Source organism: Manihot esculenta, chromosome 1 (assembly GCF_001659605.2).
Source record: "Manihot esculenta cultivar AM560-2 chromosome 1, M.esculenta_v8, whole genome shotgun sequence".
Lineage (NCBI taxonomy): Eukaryota > Viridiplantae > Streptophyta > Magnoliopsida > Malpighiales > Euphorbiaceae > Manihot > Manihot esculenta.
In genome coordinates, this window is record NC_035161.2 from 23896892 (window position 1) to 23919206 (window position 22315).

At 33.8% G+C, this 22315-nt stretch overlaps 2 protein-coding genes across 4 annotated transcripts; one reads left to right on the forward strand and one right to left on the reverse strand.

Moving 5' to 3' along the window:
* Positions 1–6600: 6600 nt before the first annotated feature.
* On the forward strand, positions 6601–10056 carry LOC110626994 (glucan endo-1,3-beta-glucosidase 11). Of its 2 annotated transcripts, XR_002489816.2 has the most exons (4): positions 6601–6909; positions 7035–8140; positions 9402–9580; positions 9882–10056. XR_002489816.2 is itself a non-coding variant. In XM_021773216.2 (3 exons), the coding sequence occupies exons 1-3, from the start codon at positions 6849–6851 to the stop codon at positions 9483–9485; spliced, it is 1251 nt and encodes a 416-aa protein (XP_021628908.1). In that variant the 5' UTR covers positions 6601–6848; the 3' UTR covers positions 9486–9866. The 2 variants fall into 2 exon arrangements, 1 of the variants encoding a protein (XP_021628908.1); XM_021773216.2 differs by lacking the exon at positions 9882–10056 and having other exon boundaries at positions 9402–9866.
* A 334-nt stretch (positions 10057–10390) lies between these two features.
* On the reverse strand, positions 10391–19731 carry LOC110626979 (ubiquitin carboxyl-terminal hydrolase 9). Of its 2 annotated transcripts, XM_021773194.2 has the most exons (14): positions 19595–19731; positions 19229–19398; positions 17990–18244; positions 17673–17820; positions 17059–17118; positions 16150–16245; positions 14937–15332; positions 14675–14815; positions 13272–13442; positions 12507–12764; positions 12285–12427; positions 11409–11978; positions 11038–11308; positions 10391–10880 (listed from the first exon to the last, which is right to left on the reverse strand). In XM_021773194.2, the coding sequence occupies exons 2-14, from the start codon at positions 19378–19380 to the stop codon at positions 10716–10718; spliced, it is 2826 nt and encodes a 941-aa protein (XP_021628886.1). In that variant the 5' UTR covers positions 19381–19398; positions 19595–19731; the 3' UTR covers positions 10391–10715. The 2 variants fall into 2 exon arrangements, with proteins under 2 accessions (XP_021628886.1, XP_021628893.1); XM_021773201.2 differs by having other exon boundaries at positions 19229–19633.
* Positions 19732–22315: the final 2584 nt, after the last annotated feature.

Here is a 22315-nt window from a genome sequence, read left to right on the forward strand (position 1 = left end):
CGATTGGTGTTGATTCGTCCAAACCATTGAGAAAAAGAAAATTCAGCAAAGGCAAAGACCTCAAAGCACAAATTAAAAAATGTTCCAATTGTCAAAAGACTATGAACAGAGCTAGTAGCCACTTGAATAGGTGACCAACTGAGTAACCGGTAGTGGGTATCACAAATATGTTCCTTCGCGTCGAAAGGTTGGTGACTTTTTCAGGCAAGGATAAAAGTGTAAAAAACTTAAAAGAAAAGAAAAGTAGTGCAAATAAAGGGGCAAGTCACTCTAAGAGCTAGGAAAAGTCTAAACTAAACAAGAACATGTGCATGTATAATTAAATCTCTCTATTGAGGAAAAAAATTAACAACCATGGTAGGTGAAGGGAAACAAGAAAGGAAGGAAGTAACCTTGGTGCATACACAATTTACTGCAATCTTGCAAAAGTCTCTAAACTTGGTGCTTGCAAACTGAGTTCCATTATCGGTGATCACTATTTTAGGCATTTCAAATCGGGTAAATATATTTTTGCTGACAAATGAGATTACTTATTGGGTAATGATGGATTGTACTGGCTCGGCTTCCACCATTTGCTAAAGTGATCTACTGCCACGATAACAAACTTCATTGACCTGGACGCCTTGAGAAATGAGTCAAGGATGTCTATCTGTTAGGAGACCCAGATATTACTGCAATCCAAAACTACGCAGCGAAAAATAAAAATCTCTGGTTCCCCTTTCAGGATCTGAGTGTTTCGTTTGATTCGAAAGGAAGGATAATAGACTAACCTTTTTCACTTGACGATAAAAGACAGTTCCGGACTGATGGTGCTACTTCTGAAACGAACACCCTCAATGGTATCCACATGAACGTTTCCGTCTAGAGTGCTAGCTCTCTCAACGGATGAATAAGCTATGTGCTCCCCAATTTGCAGTCCAGAAAAATGATTACTCCAAAAAGAATCTTGCTCCCGCAATTGAAATTTATTCATTTTTTAGTCTTTTTGTTTTCTCACACTTCTTTTCATAAAAGAGTTTTGTTCATAATCAACTATCACAATCTAGCAGATGTTTGAATATCTATGTGATAAGTCTTTTTTTTTTTAAAGGAAAACGAAAAAATCTTTTATCTGTAACAATTACAGATGAACTGCAGATCTTTTAAATATTATTATCTTATGATAATAAATAATTAATATTAATAATAATAACATCTTTATTATTATTAATTATACTAATGGGCTTTTAGCCCATTAATATGACATAGCACATTAATGATGTTCTTTTATGTTTGATCCAATAGGCTCACATTAATTGCCAATAGGTCCAGTCCCACAAGACCCATAAATCATAAGCATCCTTTAGTAAGACATTATGACTACTCAATTAATATGAGGATTGATAATTCGATAAAACCTAATAAATAGAACATGTATTAATCCCTTTGTCACACGATATCTAGTTTGAACATAAGTCATAGTCAATGTCAAACTTATAATGTTCAAACTTATGATTTCTCAATTTTTAAGTAGACTGATAAACCAAATGATATTGATCATACTATCAATTTATTTGAGCACAGCCATTCATTTCTCAGTCTCACTTATCGAGGGGCCTAGAAGATATCTCTCTCAAAGAGAGGGACAAATTCTATCTTGATTGTTGAATATCCTCTACATAATTCTATTATGCTCAATCATAATCTTTATGATTATCCGATTAAAGACAATGTTTGGTTACGTCAAAACATAACAGTCCTTATGTTGGAAACTATGACAATCTCAAGTCAAAGGATTAAAACATAACTATCTTGAGATTCATTTATGACAATAACACATGTAGTGATCTCAATGTAGGTCCATCCAATACTTTATTCTCTAACAAGTATCTATGATTATTGAATTATATCAACATATACATAATCATCTCATGATTATCAATCAATAATCATACTAGTCATATTTTATTATTATCACCATAATAATAATAAGTAACAAGAGATATTAATCATTATTATGTAACATACAAATAAATAATAATGATAATAAAACCTCTTTTATTAATAACCAAAATGACATACAAAAAAGTCCAAGATAATGGTCTAGGACAAATACACTAACACTATCCCCCCACTGAAAGAAAGGCTAGGGACTTCTAATGGCTGCTTGCATTTCTCCCGGGATCCTTGAGATGTTTGCATTTACTTGGCATATCCGACACTTCTGGACTAGTTGCTTCGCATCCTGCATTATCATTGGCCAGTAGTATCCTTGTCTGAATTCTTTCCGAGCGATTGTTCTCATGGCTCCCGCAATCACCTTTATGGATATCTTTTAGGATTTTCTGGCCTTCCTCCTCTGTAACACATCGCAGCCATGTTTATATGGAGGACCTCCTGTACAACCAACCAGGAATTAGTGCGTATTTAGAAGACTTTCTTATCACCTATTTAGTTGATAACTCATCGGTTGGAAGATCATCTTGTGTTAAGAATTTGTAGACGGGTGTCATCCACGATTCCTCCTCTTCTATTGGGAAGGACTCTTCCATCTATATTGCTGGAGTGTTTAACTCTTCGAACTAAAATGGTTGAGTCTAGGGGTGAGTATTTGGTCGGTTCCGTTCAAAATTGAACCGAACTGAACCGAATAAACTAAAAAACTAAAATTTCAGTATTTGTGTAAACCTAACCGAATCAATTTTGGACAGAAACTAAACTGAATCGAATCGGTCTGATTCAGTTCAATATGATCGGTTGGGTTTTTTAATAGATTTTTTATTTATTACACATTATTTTTAGTATTCTAAAATTTAATTGAAATATTTTAATCTTGATTGTGATGTAATCTGTCTACATTATTAAAAATAATATACTATTATTACTAATCAATTCGGTTTGATTTTTTAAATTGTTTTTAACTAAAATTGAACCACTTAAATAACTAAAATTTTTAAAACTAAAAATCAAACCGAATCGAAATGATTAAAAAATTGAACTGAATTTTCGAATTAATTTGGTTCGGTCGGATTTTTCGATTTGAATCGAATATTGTTGTTGCCTCTGGCTACCTGGAAAAGTTCGCAGCTGTCTTGCCCGCCTTTAACTTTCTTTACGAAAAACCAGACCTTTTTCCTCATATTTGATGAGGTTCGATTTTCGGACTTTGAATTGTCCCTGGCATTGATTAACAACAAATTGTGAGTCATTAAAAATAATCGATTTTTGGATACCTAGCTTCTTGATGATTCTCGGGACCATTATTACTGTCTCGCACTCAACTACGTTGTTAGTGGCTTTGAAGGCAAGTTTTTCCGCATATTGAAACTTTATATCGGTTTGAGACTGCAAAAGGATCTTGATTCCTGATCCCCCAATCCCACAAGCTCCATCTGCCCCAACATTCCATTCTTCTATGGCTGCTTTAGAGGACTCTGAAAGTTCTAACAGTGGAGTCATCTCCGCGACAAAGTCGGCTAGTACCTGGACTTTCATAGCCTTTCTTAGAACATATATGATATCATAGGCCGATAAAATTACCTCCCAGATGGATAACCATCCTGATAACTTCGGCTTATGCAAAACCTTTCACAGAGGGTAATCGGTTCTGACATCTATGGTATGAGACTCGAAGTATGGTTGCAACTTTGTGGCCGACATGAGTACTACAAATACCAATTTTTCAAGAGGAGGGTAATTCAACTCTACTCCTTTTAAAACTTGGTTGGCGTAATATTGGGCTTTATTCCCCATTGTTTTCGTGAACGAGCACCGAGCGAAATATGCCCCTTTTTGAGATAGTCGCAACATGAGTATTGCAAACACCTTCTGGCCGAGCATGATATGAATCATCTTAGAGCAGTGACTTGCCCATTTAACCTCTGTATTTCGTTGATGGTTTTGGGTGCTTCCATGTTTTGGATAGCGCTAATCTTCTCAGGATTCACCTCATGCCCTTTCTTAAGATGATATATCCTAGAAACTTTCCAACCTTTACCCTGAAGGTACACTTTTATGGGCTCAGATTCATGTCTGCCTTGTCCAGGACATCAAAGACTCTCTGGACATCCTCCGATTGTTCTTCCAATGATCTGCTTTTTACCACTATGTCGTCTACGTGTACTTCGACGATTGATCCCATCATGTCCTTAAAGATTCCTGACACCAACTTTTGGTATGTGGCTCCTACGTTTTTTAAACCAAAAGACATTATCTTGTAGCAGTAAACTCCTTCATATGTTATGAATGCGGTTTTCTCTGTATTTTCGGTATCCATCATGATTTGGTGGTATCCTGAGATGGCATCAAGAAAGGAGACCATCGTATGACCTGAGGTCGAGTCCACTAATCTGTCGATGGACGGTAATGGATAAGATCTTTAGGGCATGCTTAATTTAGGTTAGTAAAGTCCACGCACATTCTCCTCTTTTTGCTAGCTTTCTTTAACAAGATTGCATTAGCTAGCCACGTGGGATACTATACTTTCTTTATCAATCCTGCGCTCAAAAGCTTATAAACCTCTTCTTTGATCACCTGCTGCCTTTCTAGTGTGAACTTTCTTTTCATTTATTGGAATGGTTTGACATTCTTATCAATAGATAGTTTATGGATGGTAAGAGCCGGGTCTACACCTATTACATCCTTTGGGGACTAAGTGAAAGTTGACACTCGGCTCTTCAACAACTCTACTAGATCAACCCTTGTTCCATCGATTAGCACAGTGCCGAACCGTACCTTTTGTTCCTTCCCTATCTGGATCTCCTCTACTGGATCTGCTAGTTATGGTTTTATATGAGATTTTGATTTTTTTAGCAAGTCGATGGGTATGGTTGCTTTTTCAAGACTTTTTGGTGGGTGCCTATAACCTTCTTTGGCTAATCTAGGATTACTACCTCGGACTACTGCTATTCCCCCTGGAGTTGGAAGCTTAAGACACATAGCACCCATGTTAATAATGATATCATAGCAGTTTAGGACTGGACAGTCAAGTATCACATTGTAGCAAATGAGATATCTACCACCACAAATTCTGCATACAACGCTTGCCTATATTTCTCATCACCTAATACCAAGGGAAGGTTGATGGTACCCAGTACTGCCACGGTCTTATCTCTTAAAGAGTAGAAAACTCTGATAAGGCTGCTTTTTTCTAAACCTACCTTGTTAAAAACATTACAGATAAGGAGATTAATAAAACTACCTATATCTACAAGTACCTGCCTTACCTATATTGGTTTAGGAGGATCTTAATGACCAACAGGTCGTTTTGAAAGAATTTGACTGCTTTGTTAGTAGGACCGAACCTTACCTCTTGCTTGGCCCATAGTTCTCAACCGGTTTTAATTCAAATGATCAAATAGAGTTCAACAATTTTTCTGTAATAGAACCAAATGATGTTGCTAAGATTAGATTGATGACGTGGCTGGAATAAACCTACGCAGTGATTGGTTAGAACCTGCAAAAAAGAGAATATGAGGCGGTGGTGGGTGTCCACGGCAGCCACTCCGATACTCAAGTTAATATCTTGAAAAATAGAAAGAAGGTGATGAATGGCTAAGATCTTTTATATCAGAGAATAGTGTACTTTTGTCTCTGTGATCCTTCTCCTTTTATACTGTAAGAAGGTGGTAATAAATATAGAATTTTCTGATAATCCAATGATAATGTGGCTAACTGCTTGATAAGGAATATCGCCAGCTAATAAGTTGGTAATCTCATAATTATAGGTGTGATGGGCATATGTTAGACTGTGCCTGTTAACAGTGACTTTGTGTCCAGACTTGCCCGTTAAAGGAAATAGCGAGTCTTAATGATGTATCAGGTGTTGTGGTGTCTGGATCTTTCCTACTTCAAGATGGATTGCATTTTCTACTCACCTGATTTTACCAAGTGAACCTATCTCGTGAAAACCTGATTTTACCACATGAACCTATCTCGTGAGGACAATTTATTTTTGCTTTGGGCGATTGTTATAAAATATCCATGATGATATGTATAAAATTAAATATAGGTAAAAATAATGATAGAAAGATTAAAACCACATTTAAACTATGAAACTAAAATTAAAAATACTAAATTTTATTTTTTATTTAAATTTATTTATAAATTATTATTAAAAAGTATAAATAAAATCAAATAAACTAAAAAAATGTAATTTATGCTTTTAAATTTTTATAAATAATGATTTTATTTGATATTTTATTAATAATTTTATTTAATATTTTATTGACAATTGTAGGATAAATTTAAATAGAAAACAAAATTTGATATTTTTACATATTTATATATTTTTGAAGTAAATTTAATATTTTAACCGTAAAATAATTACATCAATAATTGAAAAAAAAAGTGTAATTAGGAAAGGTGCTCAAATTTGCCTTGCCTTTGCTTTGCATGTATGCCATGTATGTTATGCAAATTCCTTCCGTCGTTATTGCTTGAAAGTAAATAATAAATATCTTTAAAAAAAATAAAAATAAATAAAGGGAAAAAGCTCCTCAATTGGGAATGGTGACCATGTGAAGCGTGTCGGAGAATACTGAAGGTCCCCACTAAGAACCAGCAAAGCATCAAATGAAGCATCCATCAAAATCTTTCCGCTTCGTTTTCCCTTTAAAAAGCCCACAAATAAATAAGAAAAGGGAATAAATTCTCCATTAAAACTCTCTAAAACAGTATTATCAACAGTCAAGCCTTTGAACGCCGCCCCAGCCTCAGCCTTAGCCCATCTCCCACTTCGCTTATCCTCTTTCAACTCTCACCCATCCCATTGCTTTCAAAGTTTGCGTGTGACATTGACCAACGCTGCTACTTACATTACACTCTCTACTGATCATACAACAAAGTTTCAAACTTTCTCTCCTCAAACCATGGAGTTTGATTATACTAGATTTTTATATTACTGGGCTTCACTGATCCTTTCAATTTCAGGTCTGTATTTGCCTAAATTCTTCTTCTTCTTCTTCAAGTGGGTGCATGCATGGGTGTTCATATTCCTTTTTTTTTCTTACTTTAATTATTTAATTTGTTTATTTTTGGGGGAATCACATTCACAGGTGTTTTGTCTCCTACAATGGTGGATTCAATTGGGATCAACTACGGCCAGATAGCTAATAATCTTCCCTCACCGGATAATGTAGTACCTCTGGTTAAAGCCATAGGTGCCACTAAAGTAAAGCTGTATGACGCGGATCCAAGGGTGCTTCGAGCATTTGCTAACACGGGCGTGGAATTCGTTGTAGGACTTGGAAACGAGTATCTTTCAAAGATGAGAGATCCAGAAAATGCTCGAGCCTGGGTCCAATCAAACGTTCAACCCCACTTGCCGGCGACCAAGGTTACCTGCATTACAGTGGGGAACGAAGTGTTAACTTTCAATGATACCTCTCTCACCGATCACCTTCTTCCTGCAATGCAAAGTGTCCATACTGCCCTTGTGAATCTTGGCCTGGACAAGCAGGTCACTGTCACTACTCCTCACTCTCTAGCCATTCTCGAGACCTCTTATCCTCCGTCTGCTGGAGCTTTCCGGCGAGATCTGGTCCGATGCATCACTCCTATATTGAATTTCCACGCTAAGACTGGCTCTCCTTTCTTGATCAACGCCTACCCTTACTTCGCATACAAAGGGAATCCGAAGCAAGTGAGTTTAGATTTCGTTCTCTTCCAGCCCAACCAAGGCATTGTAGATCCAGCCTCCAATCTCCACTACGACAACATGCTGTTCGCTCAGATTGATGCCGTTTCCTCTGCTTTATCATCCTTAGGGTACAAGAAGTTACCGATTCACATATCGGAAACCGGCTGGCCTTCCAAAGGAGACACCGACGAAGCTGGGGCTACTCCAGAAAATGCGAAGAAGTACAATGGAAATCTGATGAAGCTAATTTGTCAAAAGAAGGGGACTCCAATGAGGCCAAACACGGACTTGAACATCTATGTATTCGCTTTATTTAACGAGAACATGAAGCCTGGACCTACATCTGAGAGGAACTACGGTCTATTTAAGCCCGACGGAACGCCGGCGTATTCATTGGGAATCTCCTCAACCGACGCCGTGAGTACTAACACAAGTTCAAGCAGAGGCAGTGTCAATGCCGGAACTCCACCGACGGGGCCGGAGAGCTCTTCAACTGGTTACTTGTCTATTTCTGGTGCAACGGTGAGTCTTTTTTTTTAATGATAATAATATATATATATATATATATATTTATGTGTTTGCGTTAATTTTTTCTTTGAATTTGGCCACCTAACAGGGGCACTTAATAAGGGTTTGTTTGGATGGGTGACGAAAGGATAACTAAGGGAGGAAATGGATTATAATAAAAATAAAGGAAATTTATTATTTAGTTTTAAAGATTTATCACTACTCCATTTCAAAAAAAAAAAAAAAAAAAAAAATTTATCACTACTAATGATTTCATCTGGTATTTTGAAAATTAAATTATTTAGTTTTTCGACTTTACTTCTATTACATAACTTAGGTTCTTTTGTCCATTTTTTTATTAGTTTTAAAATTAATTACTATTTAATATTTGAATATTATAATTATCAATAATTATGTCCCTTAATTTTCAAATTAATTACAATTTTATCCCTCATACTCATATTTTCATTTCTTTTGCTTTTTTATCTTTCTCTTTTGTGAGAGAGAACTCATGAAGAACTAAATAATTATTATTTTGAAATTATAGGACTAAATAATTATGTTTTAGAATTACATATACTTATTAAAAATAATAATATTTTTAGTAATTTCACACATGGATTGTAAATTTTCCAAGTGGAAGAAATAAAGAAAGAGAAGTAAGAAAATAATTTACCCTTGTATCTCCTTCCTAAAGTGAGATTTGAGAAGTAATAAGAAGTAAGGGAAGGTAAGCTTACCTCCATCTACCCTCATTCTTAAATTGAGGTATATAAATTACTTCTTAGTTTTATTTACCAATATTTTACCATATCCAAACAGAGCCTAATAGGAAAGGTTGGTGTTGATGACAGCGTATCTTTCCTTGGGAAAGATTCTCGTGTGAACCATAGTGGTCCGGATTTGGATTAGGTTGTAGGATTAAAATTGATGGGTCCTTGAATTTATGAAAAATTGAATTAATTCAAGTATTAAATTCATTGAGTATTTCTTCTTTGATTTGGGTTGGTTTTGCCCATGCCCAATGGTTCAATTCGATTGGTTTAGCATGCAGCAAAATGAATAATTGAAATTGTGCTTTATCACTACGGATCCGCCACCAATCAACTATTATAAGAAAATCATTATAATCTCTAACCCCATAGATACTCGGGTTTTCTTTTTCCCTACCGGGAACATATGTTTTCAAGCTTTGAAAAAGCTTTAATTTTATTATGAAATAAACATATTGTTGCTTTTTTTCTTTCTTTCTTTCTTTCTTTCTTTCTTTCATCAGGGAGCGCATGAGACCGTCATTGGCCATCTTTTTATTGCGTCGGCATTGTTGGTGATCCGCTGGGCCTTAAGAGTTCCGTTTTGAACAGTGCCTTTGCAACGGCACCAACGAAAGGGAATCAAAGGAAGAGTGATTGTGAAAGGAAAGCGAAAGAGAACAAGAAGCAGACGAAGGGAAAGGTAAATTTATATTCCTTTACTTGTACGCTACAAAGTGCAAAGCATTCAAATTATCTTTTGCTTAGTTGACTCCTGGCAGGAAAGCGCCACCTTGTTAGGCATAAATTCCCAACAACCATTAAATCCTCTTCGTTGGGCCACTTGTTACCCACTTTTGTTGATAATTGTTGTATTTAAGTGGGGGCCAGCATTTGGATAGTTTCATTTATAAAAGTAAAAACTGGAGCAATTAGCGTTACCTTTTGATCTGTAGTTGACAATAAACTATGACCTTTTTCTTTTTTCCTTTTGTCCTTTGCAGGGTATTCATTGTGTTGATCGATATTTTTAGGGTATTAGTTTTGTTCAGGTGCAGTCGATTAGATCAGCACTTTAGATTATTGAATTATTTGGTGGTTGTTTGTATCTCCATTTCTTTTATAGTGGAACGACATTTCCCTTTTTATGCCATGATAATCTACTGCCTTTCTTCTTTACATTAATCCTTGTTTTACAGTACACTGAATTTCACAACTTTGGGGGAAAAAAGTGATCGTCTCTCTTCGATAAAAAAAAAGAAAGAAAAAGAAAAAGAATTAAAAAAAGTGATCACGTCCATTAATTTCGGTGATATTCATTTTTTTTTTTTTAAAAAAGGATAAATAAGAAAAATTGCATTCAAATTATCTTTATCATCATCACGTAATAGAAGAACAAAAAACAAATATATTCAGAATCATAAAATGCTAAACACGCGCATCTCTCCCTCCAACGGTTCCGCAACTCTTCCTCCCATAATTGATCCTAAAACCAAGTCGAATAATTGCATGGTAAATTTGAAATCTCATCTTTCCAATATTATTATGCAAAAAGGTTTCAAGAAAATGGCCACACCTAGAATAAATAAGCAGGGATCTATAAGCAGCCTAACATTAAAGCAGATATTCTCAGAAAAGAATTAATAAAATATCTTAGCTAGCTGATCCTGAGCCCACCTGCTGCCCCTTTATCCATGTACAGATTAATCTGTACCTATGGGAGGCTTTAGATCTTTAGAATGCTGACTAACAAGGCTAGAGCCATGAGCTTAGTCTTCAATTAACAATGGTTCAAAACTCCGAAGACAGTATGACCTGGGCGCAAACATTGCTAGCCATCACGAGCCTGTATGACCCTGTGATGTCTCTCCTAGTCCTACCTTTCTTTCAGGTTCAACTCTTCGGTAGAACAACACATAAGCAGCTGAAGTCTTGATATCAGCCTCATTAACCGGAGAAACACGACTATCATCAAAATTGTACCATCTATTATCATCAATCAACTGCACAAATTGTTCAAGACTTAGGATCAATTAAATATGCATGTTAAAATCTAATATGCCTGAACTGTGCACAACTGCTCATATCAACATACTGCACAGAAACGGTATGCAATGAAAAACCAATTAACAGTGCCTCCATTCAAATTCAGCCATTTACCTTAGCAAAAGCAGTGTAGTGACCACCACCAAGACCACCATAATGGTTGCTGATAGCATATAGTTCATACACATATGATCTTCCATCCTTTTGCTTCACAAATTTGCTCAAATCAAGATTGTGAATGGGGAAATCCACAAAAGTATCAAGTTTGTTTTTCAGGTATCTGCTGTATGAGAATCTTTTCAAATGAAAAACAAGAATTTCAGGCAATGTCCATAAATCCAGCTTCTTGGTGGCTTGTCTATGTTCTTTACAACCAGGACAATACCTGCATTGAGGAACATACATGGGCAACATATAGATGAGCTAAAATATAATTTGCCGAGTCATCACATGCAAGCAAGATTTCATATATATATATATCTTACCACATGTCATCAGGCCCTAGAGGTTCTTCAGTCAGGAATGCCTCTAAGCATGAAAATAGAGAGACAGCTTCCTGCCGGGTTTTCTTTGCACTAAACCCAGTTTTATGATAAACCATTGGGAGATCCTTTATATAGCTGGAATCATATAATTTATGTTCCCTTTCAGTCCAATCTAGGAAAACTTTAATACGATTTGCTCCAGATTTTATGACTGAATCCTTAAAAATTGGCTTGCGGCTTGAATACCGGTCATCTGTCAAAAGGAGGTGGAACGATAAGGCCTGGCTGGATGTGTCCTCTGGCTCCGACTCTATGTTGTCCATTAGCTGGTCCATTGATTCAAATCGACCATTGCAACTATTTGATGGTTCACCATTAACTTCTGAAAGAAAACCATTTTCCTTGTCACTATGAACCACATTGGATGAACTTGTTCTTTTCAAGCGGGAGAGAAGTCTAGAAGCAGCCAACTCAATATCAGCCGCACTTGGTGAATCATCTTCCAACTGAGCAAGCAAAGGCGCTCCAAAATCCTTCCATCCACTACCTTTCAAGAAGTCTGGCGTAGACCTAAAAAAGCCAAGAGATTTTTAACTGGAGAGAAATAAAGGAAAAGAAAATGAACAAACTTACAACCCGTAGGTGCCATCTGGCACTTGCTTCACATGCACACAAATGTTATTAAACAGTATAAATTTATATATCACCAATGAAGTGCAGCATGTTATACTCAACGAAAGGCTAGGTGACTAAGTCATGAGAATATGCATTTGTTCCCATCTCTCATTCTAAGCCAATAATAGCAATATCACAGCATTTTGCTTCCGTCCCCGGTACATAAACTAGGGAACTAGAACTATAAGGAAGTGACCTTACTTTTCCTGATGAACAATTTCCAGTTTCCTTTTTCCTGTTTCCTTCTGAGAAAGTCGGTAGGCCACAATATATTCTTCGTCCTTTATAGAAGTCAATGATTCATAAGGATTTTCAAATAAACGATAAATCCTATGATCATAAACCTGCAAGAAAAATCTCAAACTTAAGCTAATATGAGGGGGAAGGCAGAAGTGAAAATAGAAACAAGTGAAAACTACTTACTTCTGCCAGCAGAAGGTTTTCATCACTTCTCAAACAGCATGCTGTACTCAATGCCTGAGTAAGATCTCTACAATGACCATTTTTCAGTACTGATACAGTGTATGGCATTGGAAGTCCACTTCCATCACCATAAAACACTGTTACTGTCATTGAACGAGTGACAGTTGAAGGTAGTGGCAGTGACAAATACATAAAGGGATCAAAAGTAATTGAAATTTTGCTGCAAACTGGACAAACCAGCGTGGACTTATATTGACCCTGCACATCATTGTTCAACATGGTTATCAGTTACAAGAATACAGAATTTCAAAATGTTTAGTAAAAATTATCAAGCGCATTGGACATGTTATGCATAAACAGAAACAACCGATGTTCTTTACATGGTGATACAAAATTTCAATACTTAAAACTTGGTGCATCCTGGTGCTGTTTGCTCATAAAAATGCCAACTACATAACTACAAACATATTCAAAGGCAAAACTAAAATAGCAAATACAAATTAATATATATATATATATATATATATATATATATATATATATATATATTGTTCTTTCTAACTGCATATCAATCAGCAATTCTCAACCCAAGACTACATAATCAAGAACAGTACTACTATAAAATTAGCATAAGGTTGTATTTATTCCATGACTGCTACATTACAAACCAGATTCCATAACAAGAAGCTCACAGATAAAACATAAAACTAACACACAGACATTATATGATAATGAACAAACAGATAAAACACAAGACTTCCTTACTTGGCAAACATCCACAATAATGGAATCATTCCGAGCCTTGTGGTTTCTCCAACACTCATCTGCAACCTCCTTATCTGGACGACCACACCAATCCTTCATTTCAATGTAAGGTTTCTGCTTGACACGATTCAAATCTTCATGTAGCCCATCCAGTAAAAATGCAAGAAGTTCCTACAGGAAAATAATAGTTCCCAAGCATTCAACATTAAGGATACTCAACAATCACAGAATATAATCAAGAAAAAACATGAAACTTATCCACATAGTTATGCTTCAGGGGCTCCACAGTACAAGTGGGTTATTAAAAAGTTAATTAAATATTAAACTAACAGATATAAATAAGTTTAATGAACTTATTTTAATCTAGAATCAAACTTCAATATTCATTAGGTTACTTTTATATTAATAATATTTTTAAATTCTATATGAGATATCAAAAGTACTAAAACTTTAAGTATTCATATTTAATATTTTATACTTTCAACACTTATAAATAAGACATGAAAGAAATATATTCTTATAAATGAACAACTATCTCCTTAATATTTATTTAATATTAATAACTAAAAATACATCATTTTAAAAATATTACAATAAATATAGGAAAATTTATTATTTAGTCCCTATATTATGGAGAAACTCATTAGTTGGTCCCTCAAAAAAACATTAAAACATGCTTGACATTTTAAAAATTTACTAATTAGTCCTTCTCCCGTTAATTTTAACAGCTAAGTATTGCAAAAAAATTTAAAATGACTCTAGTACAGAGATACTAATTAATAGACTTTTTAGAAACTCGAGAGATCAACTAATGAATTTTTTTCAAAACTATAGAGACTTTAACAATTAAAATTAACAGAGAGACTAATTAGTAGACTTTTTAAAACATCAAAGACGTTTTAATGCATTTTTCAAACTGGGAGACTAACTAATAAATTTTTCCATACCATACCATACCATAGGGACTAAGTAGCAATTTTTCCTAAATAAAAAGATAATAGTCAAGTGATATCTTATCCATTGACTCAATATGAATTTAAATTTTTAAATATTAAAATGTCAATATCATTGATGGTCCAAAAAATTTTCAGTGCAAGAATTATAAATTGGTCGGTTCAATGGGTCATCAGGTCAAACAAGTCCCTGGTTTAACTGCGGTTCTTCCCTAGGTCATCCACTTATCATGTCTAATTAAGAACCATCTCATTTGCATCCGGTTCACCAGGTCAACCGGCTGGGCTAATCCAGTTTTTATAACAACACTTCCAACTACTGTGAATATGCAAGCTACATAACAAGTGTGTTAATTCCCTCATTTTTTTTTCTTTAAAAGAAGAAAGAGCAAGGCATGCAAACAGTTTCGCATAAGCAAGAGAAGGTAAATTTTATTATGAAGTACTAACCTGAGAATCATGCTGATTATAACCACTGAATTGTGGAGCAAATAATGCTAGTTTTCCCTTGAATGCACGTGGTGCAATTGTAGTCCGTCCTGAGGACCACAGTTTCCTCAACAACTCACCAAATGCAAGTGCAAGTTCACCCTACACAACTACAACACAAGTTAGCAATTCAATGTCTGAGTGCTTAGAAAATAAAGCAGTAGTGTGGTACAAAATTCAAATGGAAACCCAGTCAATGAGCACAAATAAAAGTAGCACCTACATGCATCCCTAAAGGATTTTCTGTGTTGATCTCATCAGAGTAATCTTGCAAGAAGTACTCCACGAGTGGGGGAGTGTGGACCAAGCATTGAAGAGCACTGTTCATAAAGCAAGTATTCCCCATATTCTGTAATCCTGCCAAACCACCCCTCTCAACTCTTCTCACACCACTGGAAGCACCAAATCCATCATCGGTATCTGTGACTCCTGAATTTAAAACACTTCCTGGCCTTAAGTTCAAGCTACAAGTACTATGGCCATTTGACAATGTTGGTCCACCAGCAATTGACGTGGAAGTCCTTGAAGGTTCCAAGGCAACCAAAGCCAACTCATTTCCCGTTGAATCCTTGCCAAATTGTGAAGGATAAGACTCATGAACTTGCAGCTCCAGAAGAATCTGTGCAGAGAAGTGGATGCATCAAGTACATTCATGACTAAAAACCACTGACCAGACATACATTCCAGATATATTAAATACAAGAGAGAAGTCTAGTGGGTTGCAGATACAAAAAAAATACAACACCATATCCTGACTGCTAATGCTAATATCCAGGTATACACAGGAGAAAATTAATATTTGAAATGATTTGTCAATAATAACATGATGTTTGCAAAACAAATAAAAACTCTGTATTTCATGAACTGCCAGCAATATCACATAACTAGATATTCACAGTTTGCTTCACCTAAGGTTGGAGGGTTCCAAAAGTGGATTAATTTTTCAATTCGACACTTCAAAATCACTCTGTATCATCCAAAATAATTTGCATAAAAAAATTATTTTGATAACTGTATTATAATAACATTTTTTTGATGCCAGAGTTTCAAGGCACCTTCCCTAGCATTCATCGCTTTTATTTTGTTGTACTCCTGCACTGATTTGTTCTCGATGTTCTATGATTTGGCTTATTGAGAAACTGAAGTTCAAATCAAAGTCACCAGCAGTATGTGTGTGCATGAGAGAGCAACAAAGGGAGACCAATTTTACCAAGAAACTTAGCACTTTCTACTTAGTTTATCTTCACAGAAATTAAGTGTGCGCACTCCCATTAAATTCAGATCATAAGCAATTCCAAAAATGAATTCAAGAAAATGGTAATTAGTAGTATCATATAAAAACAAAAGGATGCATCAAAATGGTTCATCAGCTGTCAAGATTTTCAATTCAAAAATAAATCAGTATTCAAAACATAATCATTCTCTAGACTACTCACCTCTTGGTCCATCTGCAAGTTTGATTCCTCCAGGGTACGATTTGAATCAACCAACCGTAATTGCTTGTGCTTATTGAAGTAGTCCCATAGTATGGCCTGTTTCACATTCATTACAACCAAAACAACAAAGAATCATAAATAAGCATCAATACAGCAAGCACATATACAATAAAAAAAATTACAACAGGGAGAAAATTACATTTTTAGGCACTGAGGCTGATGTTTGTCCTTTATGAATAAACAAGGAGAATTTTTTGAAAATTATAATCTCATGCATTTTTATTCTAAGGATAAAGTTTCCTTAGCGGTCCTTGAGGCACTGAGGCTGATGTTTGTCCTTTATGAATAAACAAGGACAGTTTTTTGAAAATTATAATCTCATCCATTTTTGCTCCAAGGATAAAATTCCCTCAGCAGTCTTTGTGTGTGTGTGCATCTATATTATGAAACATGAAGCAGCCAATAATTAGACATTAACAAAAGTTATCATCCTGAACTAATCACAACTACATGATAAAAATAAAACGACATCAGTCACAAAATACAAGTGAAACTTTCAAGCTAAACAAGTACACATATAAACAGTTTGCGCAAAGAAATTAAGAGAAATGTAAAGTTGGATAGGAAGTTAGAGATTTAATGCCAAGAAAAAAGATTCAAAGTTTCTTTCAAATATTAAAAGCAACATTTTACTAGAAATACAAAAATGAAACATTGTATTATTGCATTATCCAATAGATCTTATGAAAGTTTTAGGATATTATAATTTTTTTTCACAAGCTTGTGGACTTAATTGTTAAGGAAACATAGTAACTTTAGTAAAATAATATCTTGACTTTGCAGTGAACTGTGATAGGCAAACCCCAAGGACTTGAAGCAATTTACCCAATACAAAAGCATATAACATACCTTTTCTCTCTCTGTTCCTCTAAGAGTGCACACCCTCTCATAAAGCTCATGAAGGGAGGCCTGAAACAAGTGCAAGGACAACCTCTGTTATATCCATGAATAACTTGAAATGATGCTGTCCAATATAACAACCCACAAGGCACAAATTAAAAATGAAAAATAAAATTCTGCCTATTCAATTATTCACCCATACGTGTCTTGGATTCTAATAAGTTACCACATTATTTCCATCTTTCTGGCAATTAAATATGGTTTCACAACCTGAATATTATAAGTTTAGCATTATTTTATTTTATTTTAGGTACTCATTTAGCAGGCTATAATTTTTGCCTAGAAAGTAGAAACAGAAAACAATGCCCAAGCCTGGCTTTCATTGCAGGCCTCATCATGCAGGCTAGAGGAATTCCTGGGCACAAAACTCTATTTTTCATCTCCTTTTGAACCAGAAACCTTAAATACCTCACAAGTATAAGTAGAGACGACATCAAAATCTTGATTCTCCAAACTCCCAACCAACCCCCATATAACAGCCCATATTGCATACTCTTAGTCAGTCCTATGTCAGATTTCCAAATATCAAATCATTAACTTGCACCTAACTGCATTACAGGTACCTTTCTGCTTAACCTTATAGTGAATTCAGTGTCATCTCTGGAATCAATTAGCTTGAGACGAAGAGGATAAACCTCCACGCTGAACTGCTTTTTGTTAAAAACACCCTGTGAAATCATCTTTCTTGGCAATGCTGGTCCTCCCTTGTACCTATTATATAGAAATATAAGAGAACACAAATTATTAAAAAAAATATATAAAGCTTAAAATATATCACATGCTCACTTCTAGACCAAACTTCACGAACTCCTATAGCATAGAGGAGGAAAAAGGTATTTTAGCGAAAGATAAAATTATTGCAACATCTGGAGAAAATTACCACTGAAAAAGCTTCTCCCAAACTTTTTGAGGAACTAAAACATAATCCCTTCCTTCCAACAATGTTCTTGCCAGCTCTAGATCATCACCCTCGCCATTATTTCCATTTTCAACTATATCAAAGTTGTCTATTGGACCAGGTCTATCAGGTATACTTGTAGGAACAGCAGCCAAATCTTGAGAATCAGAAGACTGCGTATCAACCAAATGGTCATCACTGCTGAGGCCAACATACCTCTCCCATCTTGCAAACCACCTGAACAAACAGCAGATTATAACAAGAGTCAGTAAAATTATGATGAATGCAAGTCCCTCTCATCAACAACACAAGGCATGCATCACATTTTGTTTTTCTCAGCTGCCCAATACTTAACAACAACTGTATACACACACACGCACAACTGTATGCATTACATTTTGCTTTGCCTTAGCGGCCCAATTTTAAATGGACATACCAACAACTGTAGAACACACACATACACACACATGTATACATGCATACATACATATATAGTTCTAAAGCGATGTAGATTCTTATACAAGACTTATATCATTTGATAATGCCATGTAATCACTAAAAATATGTAAAATGTAGTGTATGGCTAACCCATAAACGAAAGTTTGGGGACTAGAGTTTCTAAAGAGATCGTCATATGTATAAATACATAAGAAACTAAGCATGCACGCACACACTATAAAAATGCTTACCCAACCAGTAATGCTTATGGAACAAAATAATATGTAAAACGGTCGTCTAGCAATGCTTACCCAACCAACCACGGCTCATGAGATATCTATAAAAATGTACTTTTTGAAAAAAAAAAAATTTGATTCAAAATATATGGAACAACATCCAAGCAAAATTAAAATTGTATTAAGGAAATCATAATGCAGTAACAGCCCAGATTCTAATAACTGGTAAAACAAATATGTTATGAAATTTTTATTAAAAAAACCACAGAAGCTTATCTGTAACGATGTGCTTAAAAAGTCGGAATACAATGTGTAACAATAAGGTGCCGGCTGCCTAATTGCTCCATTTCCAAGTCGGTTAAGCTATGATTCGGAAGAAGAAAAAAGATTTTCAATGCAAATGAAAAATCAGTTCGTAACACAGGGATTCTAAAATTTTTTATTAGAGCAAGCATCCCAGAATCAAATATAATGAAAATCAAATCCACGATAAGATTTTACAAGGAAATCAGGAGAATGAAGAGAGATCGGGCAGAAAAAAAAATACCTGGTGGAAACGATATAGTAGAAGTTGCCTTCTTTCAAATCAAGCTCAGCTTCATCCATCAAGTCCTTAACGATCTTTTTCTCTTCGTCGGGCGTGCACGGCAAGCAACTGCCCCCATTCTCCATCAAACACCCGGAATCAGCGATCGTCATGGAAAAAAACTCAAATCTCTGAACGCATTTAAAACAAATCAATCAAATGCCAAGTCAAGCTCCCCAATCGAAAAGAAGAATCTGAGATTGAGGAAGAGATGCCTCGATAGATTGAAAAAAAAAAAAAAGGGAAAAAAAACAGAAATAGAAAGATATCAGAAATTAAAAATTAAGCTTGAAAGAAGCAAGGAAATAGGAATAGAGAAAGAGGTACATTCGAGAGAACCCTAGATTTAAGGGTTTGATTGGCGAGAGACTAATTAACTTGGGAGTCGTTGTCTTTTTTTTATGGCGAGAGAGAGCTGTTCAATATCAACGACCTCGCTGTCTCCTTTCCAATTTGGAATTGCCACGTACCGTTTTATAGCCTCCAGCTGCAGAAAATGGGCAAAAATTTCAAATCAGCTCCTAAATTTTTTATCAAAATCCAATTGGATTTTTTTTTTTCAAATAAAATCCTAAATTTTACTTATAAATTCAAATAAGTATTAATTTAATAAAATATTTTTTAAATTTTAAATATAGAAAATTATTTAGTATTAAAATTACAAAAATTTTATTATTAAAAAATATTTTATTGAATTAAAATTTATATAGATTTAAAGGAAAATTTTAATATTTAATTTAATAAAAAAAGAGATCTACTATTTAGTCTCTGGATATTGTCGTTATTAACAAGTCAGTCCTTATATTTTTAAAAATTGATTAAAACATTCTTATTTTTTCTTTTTGTCGAAAAAATAGTCATTTCATTCTCTTTTCCATTAAAAATATACGAGGGATGAAAGAGAAAATTTTTAAAATTCAATTTTGCCTTCAAATAAAACCATTTATTTAGTCTCTGGATATTGATATTATTAACAAGTCAGTTCTTATATTTTCAGAAATTTATTAAAATGTCTTTATCTTTTTTTTCAAATATATTAAAACATTCTTATCTTTTCTCATATCTATTAAAACGTCCTTATCGTTTCTCCTCGTCAACAAAATAGTCTTTTTTTGTCCTCTTTTTTTCCAAAAAAAAAAAGAAGATGATGATGAAGAAAAATAAAAAAAAAAGAAGAAAAAAGAAGCAAAAAACAGAAGAAGAAGAAGAGAAAGAAGAAGGAAAAGAAGATGATAATGAAGAAAAAGAATTGCTTCCTTCTCCACCTCCTTAAAAAATAAAAAGAAAAAAGAAAAACCGAAGAAAAATCAAAGAAGATGATGATGATGAGGAGAAGGTTAATTTGATTTTTTGTTATATTTTTAACGGCAGAAATAAATGGAAGGACAATTTTATTGATGGAGATAAAATATAAAAACGTTTTAATAGTTTTTGAAAATATAGGTACTTACTTATTAATAATGACAATATTTAGAGACTAAATTATAAATTTTCTTAAAAAATTAAATTAAATTTATTTAGAATTTAATTAAAAAGAAATTAAGGCTAAATTTTGACTTTTTATCCAAAAATAAATCCGAAATTACAAAATCTCTTTCGTAGGATTGCCAGGGTTGGTTCCATCATGAAGTATATTAAAGTCCACTCAAATCAACAATTTAATAAATTAAATTAATTTTAAATCGGATTATAAGGATTCGATAAGAAATTTCTTTTGAAATTGTGAATCAAAATTATCTTTTGAAATTGTGAATCAAAATTAAATTGAAATCGGTAGTTGAAATTTTAGTTCAATTTAAATTAGTTTTTTAATCTAAAAAACCATAGTGTCAATTATAGAAATTGCAATGTGGAGAGTGGAATCAAAACAATTAACATCATAGTTGAAATTGCTTTTGATTTGAACTAAAATGGAAGCAAATCATAACTTATATTTTAATTTGTTAAAAAGTCTATCTTATTTTTCTTTTCATACAAAAGTAATATATAAAAATTAGCCAATCCATAAAACTTTCTAATTTCACTAGCATTTTTAAATTAAGATCACTCTAAAATGGTTTTGATTTTCTTTTCATAAACCTCAATACTATTAGCACTAATAACAAACCCAATAAATATTACCTTATTTATACAAAAAGAACACTTCTTAGTATTTAAATATAATTTCTTATATCTCAAAATACCAAAAACAACCCTAAAATAATAGGGATATTCATTCAGATTCTTACTATATATAAGAATATTATCAAAAAAGATGACAATAAATTTTCAATAAAAGCCTTCAAAACATGGTTTATTAACTTTATGAATTTATTAAAAACATTTGTAAGCCTAAATGGTATAACCAACCATTCATACAAACATAATTTTCATCTTAAAAGTGGTTTTTTCACTCACAACTCAATTTCATTCTAATATGGTAATAACCACTTTTCAAGTCAATTACTTATTGCGCCTTATTTTACTAATAAAATTCTTACTATGTAAACTTCCATCCCGCACCCAACAAACTACATTCAATACAATTGGTTCATAAGTATTTTAAACATATCAACTCTTAACTCATTTAATTATGCTCCATTTGCATATGCATAAGAAAATACTTTTAAAATGGCTTACATGTATACAAATTATTTCTTTACATTGTCTTTACATATACTAATGTTTCATATATATATATATATATATATATATATGCCAAAATATGATTGGACATAAACCAAAAGACTCAATAACGACCAATTATGATGCAGATTTCTATGTCTACTACTAATGTTAAAACTCTTCTCTTCTTTTAACTATAAAGTTATCTACAATCTATGTATTGTAAATATAAACATGTTGAGCTTATGATAAGTGGGTGTCTAACAAAAAATATAATATCGCATTTAATAATACATATGTATATTCAATCATATACAAAAGTATATAAATACAAATCAGTTTCAAGTAATGTTCATGTATATAGCATAAGCAAAGCAAACTAATGAAACATATTTAGCACAATGTTGACTGATATCATGGCAGTTCAATTTAGCATATACAAAT

Excerpts from the sequence above, each read along its gene's own strand:
- LOC110626979 (XM_021773194.2), bottom strand. The coding sequence starts at position 19,380 with ATGACGATCGCTGATTCCGGGTGTTTGATGGAGAATGGGGGCAGTTGC. Across the intron at positions 15,333-16,149 it reads ACTTGCAGATGGACCAAGAG|ATTCTTCTGGAGCTGCAAGT; the intron begins GTGAGTAGTCTA and ends TTCTCTGCACAG. Across the intron at positions 11,309-11,408 it reads CTAGGGCCTGATGACATGTG|GTATTGTCCTGGTTGTAAAG; the intron begins GTAAGATATATA and ends TCCTCAATGCAG.
- LOC110626994 (XM_021773216.2), top strand. The coding sequence starts at position 6,849 with ATGGAGTTTGATTATACTAGATTTTTATATTACTGGGCTTCACTGATC. Across the intron at positions 6,910-7,034 it reads ACTGATCCTTTCAATTTCAG|GTGTTTTGTCTCCTACAATG; the intron begins GTCTGTATTTGC and ends TCACATTCACAG. Across the intron at positions 8,141-9,401 it reads TGTCTATTTCTGGTGCAACG|GGAGCGCATGAGACCGTCAT; the intron begins GTGAGTCTTTTT and ends TTCTTTCATCAG.